General features: G+C 42.9%; 1 protein-coding gene across 2 annotated transcripts in view; it reads right to left on the minus strand.

The window, feature by feature from the left end:
• Ca8 (carbonic anhydrase 8) overlaps positions 1-9566 on the minus strand; it is a 97430-nt gene extending 87864 nt beyond the window's left edge. Inside the window, exons 1-2 of one of the 2 annotated variants that reach the window (XM_052176043.1) lie at positions 9338-9566; positions 8444-8635 (exon numbers count right to left, since the gene is read on the minus strand). In XM_052176043.1, the coding sequence (XP_052032003.1) occupies positions 8444-8635; positions 9338-9437 (292 nt within the window). In that variant the 5' untranslated portion in view covers positions 9438-9566. The remainder of the gene's footprint in view (positions 1-8443; positions 8636-9337) is intronic. The other variant, XM_052176042.1, reaches the window with a different exon arrangement.
• Positions 9567-10687: the final 1121 nt, after the last annotated feature.

Here is a 10687-nt window from a genome sequence, read left to right on the forward strand (position 1 = left end):
AATGGATGGAGAGAAGAGGACTTATGGGACATATGGGGGGGGAGGGACTGGGAAAGGGGAAAGCTTTTGGAATGTAAACAAAGAATATAGAAAATAAAAATTAAAAAAATTTAAAAAATTTAAAAAAAAAGAAATCTGTCCGTATCTTTAGTTACAACCTATGGTTTCTGTTACCTGCATTCAATTCAATGTAAAAGTACTCAATCAATTTCAAACATGTAGAGACTTCATCCACACAATTTGTATTCCAGTATGTGTTTATAACTTTTATATGATTATTACATATTGTTGGTAATTTCAATCTGTGACTAATTTATAAGGTAAACTTTATCATAAGTATATATAACAAGAAAATTGGTATAGAAAGAGTTCAGCACAGTCCATGAGAGCTGAGAAATAACCACTGTCAATAAATGAAAACTTTTGTCATATTACATGTATACTATTTTTCTTATCATCATAAAGATGTTCAATTTTTTTTTAGTCTGCATACCTCAAGTGTGAAGATTCCTGCCATTCATCAGTCCTGATGAGAAATCAAACAGTGTATGTGACAGCTTTAAATCACTTCCCCAGCTCCAGAAGACAATGGAGGCACATGGCCTGCTCAAGTCATCACTGACAGGATGTGAAAATGGGCCAAACTCTGGGCCAAGTGTAACTCTGCCCCTTTCAAGCAGATCCAGGACAGAGAGGATGTTGACAGGATCCGAGCCCTGGCCCAGGCTTAGGGACTCCACTGCCACCTATCTCTGTCCATCTCCTCCCTACTTCACACACTACCCAATAGAGCACTGCAGATGACACCTCAGTATAGCCTCTGTCAGCCCTACTTTTCCACTGGTAGGTGGAAAGCCTCAGTCTTAGTTCCTTGCTCTGAATTTCCAACCAGCACCCAATCTCTCATGGGTCCCAACTCATTCTATACTGCCATGTTAATTTTCCTAGATCAGCATGCTACTTACGACTCCTGTCTTAGGGGGAGGGGGAGTCTTGTTCTTTAGACTCTGTTCATGGTCCCTCAAGACTGTTCTCTAATGCACCCTCCTCGCTTTTCCCTTTTCCACAGTTATCTTCTTCCAGAGGTGCTATAAAATGTTTCTTCCACTCTCATCTCGACATTTCTCCCATCCCCTTGTGGTTTTTGCAGTCCTCTGCTCCATATCTCACTGACCTGCAAGCATATTTACCCTTCCAGACCACTTCAAATCTTTCTTCTTTCCCAAACTCATCTCTAATAATTTGCACAAAACAATTGCCCTTCAATAACTGGTGGCTGACGTGTATTTACCCTTTGTATAAGGTAAAACTATAACATTGCCAAATGGGTTCAACCAAGCAGAGGAAACCAATCTACTGTTGTACAGGAGCACACCTCCTGCTTCCCCTGACATATCACACACACCTGGAAAACCTGGTAGACTCTATCTGGGCCCTATCCTCCTAACACCAGTGGTAAACGTGATGCCCAGGTAACTATTTACACTCTTTTGTTCTCCTAGCTATCTGCTTACCTCTTGTAGACAGGTGAGTTTATACTGCTGAGATAATAAACAGAAAAAAATGGGGTACAGAGCTAAACAAAGAATTTTCAACTGAGGACTATGGAAGGGCTGAGAAGCACCTAAAGAAATGTTCTACATCCTTAGTCATCAGAGAAACGCAAATCAAAACAACCATGAGATTTTACCTCACAGCAGTCAGAATGGCTAATATCAAAAACTCAGGAGACAGCAGATGCTGGCTAGGATGTAGAGAAAGAGGAGCACTCCTCCACTGTTGGTGGGGTTGCAAGCTGATACAACCACTCTGGAAATCAGTTTGACAGTGCCTCAGAAAATTGGACTCTGCTATACCATCTCTGGGCATATTCCCAGAGGATTCTCCAGCATTAATAAGGACACATGCTCTACTATGTTCATAGCAACCCTATTTATAATAACCAGAAGCTGGAAAGAACTCAGATGTCTCTCAACAGAGAAATGGATACAGAAAATTTGATACATTTACACAGTGGAATACTACTCAGCTATTAAAAATAATGAATTCATGAAATTCTTAAGCAAATGGATGGAACTAGAAAATATCATCCTGAGTGAAGTAACCCATCACAAAAGAACACACATGGTATGCACTCACTTTTAAGTGGATATTAGCCCAGAATCTTGGAATGCCCAAGACACAATTCACAGATCAAATGAAGCTCAAGAAGAAGGAAGAACAAAGTATGGATACTCTGGTCCTTCTTAGAAGGGGGAACAAAATACCCACAGGAGGAGATACAAAGACAAAATGTGGAGCAGAGACTGAGGGAAAGACCATTCAGAGACTGCCCCTTCTAGGGATCCATCCCATATACAGTTACAAAACCAGACACGATTATGGATGCCAACAAGTGCTTGCTGACAGGAGCCTGATATAGCTGTTACCTGGGAGGCTCTGTCAGTGCATGACAAATACAGAGGCGGACACTCTCAGCCAACCACTGAACTGAGCACAGGGTCACCAGAGGAGGAGCTAGAGAAAGGACCCAAGGAGCTGAAGGGGTTTGCAGCCCCATAGGAGGAACAACCTTATGAGTTACCAAGTACTCCCAGAGCTCCCAGGGACAAAACCATCAATCAAAGAGTACACATGGAGGGACCCATGGCTCCAGATGCATATGCAGCAGAGGGTGGCCTTGTGGGACATCAAAGGGAGGAGAGGCCCTTGGTCCTGTGAAGGCTCGATGACGCAGTATAGGGGAATGCCAGGACAAGGAAGCAGAAGTGGGTGGACTGGTGAGCAGGGGGAGGGAGGATGGATTAGGGGATTTTCATTGGGGATGGGACCAAGAAAGGGGACAACATTTGAAATGTAAATAAAAAATCTATCTAAAAATAAAATAAAATAAAATAAAATAAAAGTTCAATCCCTTTAAAATACCCAATCTCTTTTAAAATTCAAAAGAAAAAAATCAATAAGTGTCAAGAGATGAGGGACTATCAGGAGCTGGAGGAAGACATGTCAGAAAGGAAAAATGCCACCTTCCTCATGGGATGTCAGCAGTGTTCCAAAGGATGCCTGGGAAAGTCGGATATGTGTGCTCTGTGTGGGTCCAGAACTCCAAAACAGACACAGAACAGTCTGACTTGGGGAACTGCTCAAGTGCAAACTGTGCACCTCAGTGAAAACTGACTTTCCTTCCCTAGGGTGTCCCGACCTGCCAAGGGGTATCAGCGTAGGGCCAGTCTGATGGCAGAAACATCACGAGAAACAAAGCAGCCCACGGTCTCCACGTTGCACTGCCTGAGTGAGCAGGACCAAGAACTCTGTGCACTCAGGATGCTTGGGTCTGAAGAACTGACAGGGAGAAGCAGTCAAAACTAAAACAACCCGCAGGAAACTGCGTCTCAGACCAGTTTCCACACATCTCCTTTCCAACCAGGCAGTTAGAGTATGATAAGGTTTTTACAGTTTCCCCTGGGGAGAGGTGTGGTAAGATCACCTGTGGGTGACCCCAGCCCAAGGAAGTCTCAACAGAGCTGCGTAGTGTAGAGACTAGACGGCGGCGGGTCCAAGAAACACCCGAAGGCAGGGTGTCCAGAGGGACCACACACAGGAACTGCATCACCAAGATGTCACGAAGATTGTTGGTTTGTGAAGCATAGACACTGGTATACTACAAAAAAATGGCGTGGTCATTTGGGGTAATTCTTTGTGGAGGTTTTATTTTTAACAATAAAAAAAGAAAAAAAACTTAAAAGGAAGGTAAGAATGACTATGTCCACAGTCACCGGCATCCCCACGGAAACTAAGACCTCAGCATGGCAGGTGATAGAATGTAAGCTTTAATTCCTAAAAAAGAATACCATCCTTACACTATGAATACCGTTTTTTACTTTAAAAAGGTAAGCTGTGGGCCAGCAAAATGGCTCGGGATGTAAAAGCACTTTCTTTGAAGCCGGACAACCTGAATTTGACCCCAAACCCTCCATGTAAAGGAATAAAGGTGCATAGAATCATAAAATTGCCATCTAAACCCCTGCCCCCTACACTAACCTTCAACACACACACACACACACACACACACACACACCATATGTACATATTAATAGCAAAATAATCGTTTAAATAATACATTAAGAAGCATGTGAGTAGGACACTGTATGTCCTGTTTACAATCCCAGAAGTTTGGAATAGAGGCAGGAGGTCACTGAAACTCAAAACCATCTCCAGCTACACAGTGGTTTTTACACCCGCCTGGATCACTTACACGGCTCCTATCTCAAAAACGGAACTAACTAAATAACTAAATAAGATAAATGAGGAATAAATGAAATTTAAAGACGTCACACTGTCATCAGGAATCTCGTCCAGTTAGACACGAGGTGCTTCCCTGCCCACTCAGGCCTCACTACACGCGAGGGGAATGTGCAAGCTCAGAATGGACAAGGGTGAAAGCTTAAACCAGCAGAAAGTGTCAAAGGAACCAAAGGACTCGCTAGTGGCCTCAAAGTCTCATTTAGTAAAGCATAAAGTACTAAGGCAGAGGTGAGCCGGGAGTACACCGCCCACTGGGTACAGCTGATTGTAAAGCCAGGCCCCGAGTGCAGCCCTGCCAGAGATGCCTAGGCGAGGAGGGGTCTGTCCTGGAGAATTGGCAGAGTGCGCCACTTCTGCAACTTGAAGGCAACAGCTAGAAGGTGCCATCGATGCAGCAGATCATATTGCCATCAGATGCCACGTCTGCACACACCCCGAGCTCACACTTCCCAGACTCCAGAACTAGAAGACAGAAACTGATATTTATGAGTTACATTGTCTAAGGCATTTTGTCATAACAGCCAAAAGGAAAGAGACACAAGGACAGACTCAGGCCATTGGGTATGCCTGGATGAGGGTGGAAACATAAAATAGAAACTTCAAACAAGAAATGAAAGTCCCTAAAAAGAGCGGTTCTCTCTGAACCCCATTCTCCATAGCCAAACAGCTGCCTTTGCCGTGCCTAACAGATAAACAGAGGGTTGGAACCTAACATATGGTGGAATTCTCTCGGCTGCTGACAACAACCAGAATGCACATGTGGGCCAGCCCTGCCTTGCTACCTACCCAGTGTCCCTGAAAAAGCAGAGACACAAGCAGGTAAGTTCTGAGGACACTGAGGCCTCCTTCAAAGCTATCTCTAGCACACCCATGTCACCTCCTGACTCCATTACTGACCATGTGACCAGACCTCAGCCTCTGCCTTTCTGGCCTGAGCATTTGAGACTCATCTAGATTCATCTTACGTAGCAACAAGGGGCTGGGTCACTGGGTGTTTTAGGAGAACCTCTAAGTGGAAAGGACAGAACGGAGCTGAGAGAGAAGGAACCCAAAACCAACAAACAACAGGAAGAAGGCAACAGAAAACGATGAAGAAGGGCCCCACTTTCATAAAACACTGAACGGTGAAATTCAAAAGAAAATCAACGCAATCAGCACCAGTTTTTAGAAGCTGAAAGTGTGGAGCTAACTTGAAAAGTATATGAAGTTCAGTGTTTCAGTGGCAGTCCAGAGAGGAAGGGGCAGCTCCAAGGGACCAGAGAAAGGACACGAGGGAAGAAAGGAGGAGCTGATGCCATTGAATGTCCTGAGACGGAATCTATCATCTGTCAGAGTTGGAAGTGAGTTTCTGTTAGGCAACATTAAAAATAAATAAATAAGAATACAGTAACTCCAAAGGAAAACATTGTTCCATAAAGAAAACCCAACAGGGCCTCGGGCAGAAATGGCAGGTGCAAGGTCATGGCAATTATGCTTTGAGTATTGCTTTTAATAACAATATAATTTAATTATGTGGGGAGAAACCAGGACAGGAAAGAATATTAAGGCCCACCTCCCGTTCCATAGCAGAGAGGCTGAAGAACTCTTAAGTATTAGAGCAAATGGCATAAACATGCTATTAAGAAACACAGAGGTAATGACAAAGGAAACACCTTTAAAAGGTTCAGCCCTGAAAACAAACATGTAGGTAACATTGCACAGACTGAGCAGGTGATTAGATAGATAGATAGATAGATAGATAGATAGATAGATAGATGGATAGATAGATAGATAGATAGATAGATGATAGATAGATAGATAGATAGGTAGATAGATAGATAAATAGACAGATGATAGATAGATAGATAGATGATAGATAGATAGAAAGATAGATAGATAGATAGATGGATAGATAGACAGATGATAGATAGATAGACAGATGATAGATAGATAGACAGATGATAGATAGATAGACAGATGATAGATAGATAGATGATAGATAGATAGATAGAAAGATAGATGATAGATAGATAGATAGATAGATAGATAGACAGATAATAGATAGATAGATAGATAGATAGATAGATAGATAGATAGATAGATAGATAGAGATAATTAATGAAAAATGGCCATGACTTTGAAAGATAGCAAGAAGGGGTAATACGAAAGAGTTAGAAAGGAAAGGGACAGGGCAATAATGGAATTATATTATAATCTCCAAAAAAAAAACCAGAAAAAATACATTTTTAAAGGTTCAAAGTAGTTGTTACTGGAGAAAAACAGAAGTTGTAGGTAGGGCATGACTGGATGTAGCTAAATGTAGAGAAAATGTAGACATAGCCAATTATTCAAATTATATCTGTAGTCCACTTTGATTTAAAAAAAGCTTCATTAAATAAACAATAAATGATGGTGTTCAGAGATTAAAGACAATTCCTCAGAGAGGCTGAAGTAGCCTAAGAAACTAATTAAGAATTGGGTTTTTCAGTCACTTGTTTTCTTTTCTTTCTTTCTTTCTTTTTCTTAAGGCAAGCTATCACTGTGTAGTCAAGGTTGGAACTCACTCTGTAGATCAGGCTAACCTGGAACACAGAGATCCCCACCTTCCTCTGTCTCTGCAGTGCTGGGTTAAAGGTAGTGATTGACTTTTAAGTGTGTTGAAATATTAAAAGGGAGAAATTACTGTAGTGATAAAAGAGAACTGGGCAACTGAAAGAGGAAGGACCCAAAGAAGTGGAGAATGAAGTCTAGATTAGGCATTGCAAGTCAAGACAGAACTATGGGCAGCCGTTCCTCCTGCTCACGAGTGGAGGTCAGAGGGAAAGGGTGGAGCAACATATAAAGTATATAAAAGAATAAAATATATAATGACCAGAGATAAACATCTCCAAAACATTCTGATTTAAGCTCAAATCTAAGCTCACTGTGTGTGTACATGTGTGTGTGTGTGTGTGTGTGTTTACTAGCTCCATATAAAATATACACTTCAGGAGCTGTTCCTACCTCGATTAAACTACCAATAACTGCAAAGAATACATGCTCTGCCTCATGGACTTCAAATCCAAACTGTGAAACATGATGAGTTAAAGGAAGAAATAAATACCTTCCCTGCCTATTGACAGACCTAATGGTTTCATGGTTTGAAATACCTAGCTTATCAATTTGGAATTAATGCAAGCACAGTCAGTTTGTAAAAACACATCAACATTCAACACATTAATGTTACATTCTCTCCAGGAGGAAAAACAGTCATTATTCCCCATGAAAAAACACAATCTTAATGCTAATGTTTTTTAAATCTGCTTTCTCCTCTCCTACATTTAAGCTGAAAAGCAATTTTCCTGGAAATCGCATTTTCCGTAAAACATTTCAGATTCATTTCAACGAGGTTTAAGCAGAGTGAGGAGTTAACAATGAACAAGTACAAGCACTGAGTTGCCACTTAACTATCAGGCTGCGTCCAACGCTAATGTCATTCTTGTCATTAATCGAGAAGGGAACTTTAATTTGAAAAGTTTATCTCAAAGACAGGTGATATCAATAAATTCTAGTCTTTGGTCTCACAAACTATTTTCAAAAGTCATTATAATTTCTAGGTTAATATCCACTTATTAGTGAGTGTATACCATGATTCACCTTTTGAGTCTGGGTTACCTCACTTAGTATGATGTTCTATCATACTAAGTGAGTGGGTGGGAGGACAGGGGGAGAGAAGGGGGCTTACGGGACTTTCTGGGAGTGGGGGGGGGGCTAGGAAAGGGGAAATCACTTGAAATGTAAATAAAAATATATCGAATAAAAAAATCTAAAAAAAAGTCATTATAGTTAAATGATTTCAGCTAATCAATAATTTAGAACAAAATGCACACCAGGAAAACTCAAATCAGAATGCCTGTGCATGTAACCTTTTCTTCATAGTCCAGTAAATGTTTGTTTGAGCAGTTGGCATCTCCAGGCACAGTTTTGGAAGAACAGCCAGCTGAAATATCTATCACTTCACCCTCTTGGCCCTTCAGAACTGTATTAGAAAGTAATTTCCAGAAAATGCAACTTATAAAGAACTATGGAAAATAGAAACTGTGTTGGTATCACCTTTAAAAGCATACACATTAAATCAGAGCTTTCTTATAAAAGTGAGGAGACATGGTCTCCAAATCACCTGACTTTGACTTCAGGATGACTTGAATGGTGTGTCCGTCGTTGGTCACTTCACAGTCCCGGCACACCACGTAGTTTGGAGACAGGCGGACATCCAGCAGCGAGGGGTCATACCTGGCTTCTCTGGAGTTTAGGTTGATAGGTGACTGATACTCCCCATTAGCGTCAGGAAACACTAAGCCCCACTCAACACCTGAAGACAAAATGAGACTAGGTTGGGGTTTTTTTTAAGGTTAATGACAGCAAACGATAACACGAAAATATCACAATCCTTAAAATTATAGCCGTGACTATCATCTGTATGTAGCTGAAATATGAGAAATGTGTGTGGGTTTTTACATTCGGGACGTGAGTGGTCTGTTAAATATCACACACAAAATCCTTTACTGTCTGTGCATACGGACGCCCTGGTGTAGGGAACTTATGCCATCTTTAAGTGACTAGGAAAAGACACCACAGAAATTTCTTCTGCTCATCAGTTCAATTATGTGCAGTACTAAGAAATTCCCCAAAGCCCAACATGCTCAGCGACAACAGAAAACCTGTAACGCTAATTAGTGCCACTTGTTTAAAATGCAAATATACATGTCCCATACATATTATCTATGGGGTCTTTTGGGCTTTTCTCCGTGTATACAGTAAACATGGGCACTAATGGCTCTTCGGAACCCTGGATCTGCAGAGACTTTTTAAAGTCCCCAAAAGCAATGAGCCAGCCTGCTATTCAGGACGCAATACTTCCTAAGACTAGAAAGCAACTCGTTTGCATGTCTGCTCCAGGCTGAAAGATGCCACAGCCCGGGAGCAGCAGGTGCGAACCGCCCTCGTCAGCCACAGAGGGTCAGGCGGGGGACCGTGGGGCAGAGCAGCCGCGACGGCAGCCCCACGAGCCTACCTTCCTCGTAACCCCACTCCACGCCCTCCTCCTCCTCTTCCTCGTCTTCCTCCTTCTCGGGGAAGGCGACTGCATCTTCAATGAAGCTCAAGTCAGCCATGGGCAGCTTTGCGGCGCGGGTGCGAGAGCAGCAGGCGCGGGGCTGGGGACCGCGCAGAGCGTGGCAGTCCCCGCGAGGGCGAGCGGCAGCGGTCCGGAGCAGGCTTGCGCGTTTTAAGGTTGGTGGGGGCGTGTCTGGCCCGAAGACACGCCCCCGCACCCCACTTCCACCCCTCCCACCCCGACAACTGGGACAGGCAAGCCTGCTAAAGCCAGGCTGGGGCTGTGGCGACCCGGGAAGGCTGCTGCACCCAAGCCCTAATAGAAGCCCCAAAGACCAGCCTGTCTGTAGTGCTCCCCTTGCTCCAAACAATTTTCCTAAAGCCTTGCTTTGACAACAGGACTGAAGACCGTGAACCCAGTAAGACTCCCTGGTCGAACGATTTATTGGCCATCATTTACCGGTCAGTTTTGTTGGGGTTTGGTTTTGTGAGACTGGGTCTCAAAGAGACCAGGCTGGCTTCAAACTCCTCCCAGTGGAGAAACGGATGACCTTCAACTGCACAGGGCCCCACTTCGCAAACACTGGGATTGCAAGAATGCACCACCACGGGGCCAAGAGCGGTGGTGGCAGCTGCTCTGAGCTAGTTTTACTTTTAATTCGTCCTTAGAGCACAGTGAAAATGGATATAGATTTTATTTTTCCCCCAAAATAAGTCCAAGAAACATTTCACAAAAGAATAATTTGGCATCGAGAAGTAGGTATAGTTTGAGAAAATTTTACTAAATGCATTTCAAAAACAATGAAATAGGGTGTTTGGTTCCACTTTCTAAGTCTGGGGTGCTGCTGCAGGCTCACCTTGCTGTGTACACAGCTCCCAAGCGCCTCGTGAAATCGCGCAAATAATGAAATGTACACACATTGCGAAACAAACAGGAACTTTCCCCGATCCAAAGAGGTCAAGTCGTTACCCCTGAAGCATGTTTCCCAACCTCAGGCTAATGCTTCATCCCGTGTTCCAGCCCTGCTCAGTAACCCCTAAACTCCTTGACGCCACGTCGATAGGAGATATATTTGCATAGTAAGCTAGGACTCGGGCCTGCAGTATGATTTGCCTTTTGCATAGCCTGTGCACACTCCAAAATGTCTGTGAGATTAATGGATGCATGTGAGTTCCTCAAATAGGACAGAGGTGATTAATTAGGAAACTTTAAGGTGCTGGGTTGCTATCCTTTACTGCCTGCTGGGGCCTTAACTTAAAAAAATAAATATCACATCACATCACAAAAAAATAAATATCACATCAATAA

This window comes from Apodemus sylvaticus, chromosome 3 (genome assembly GCF_947179515.1).
Source record: "Apodemus sylvaticus chromosome 3, mApoSyl1.1, whole genome shotgun sequence".
In the NCBI taxonomy this organism is placed as follows: domain Eukaryota; kingdom Metazoa; phylum Chordata; class Mammalia; order Rodentia; family Muridae; genus Apodemus; species Apodemus sylvaticus.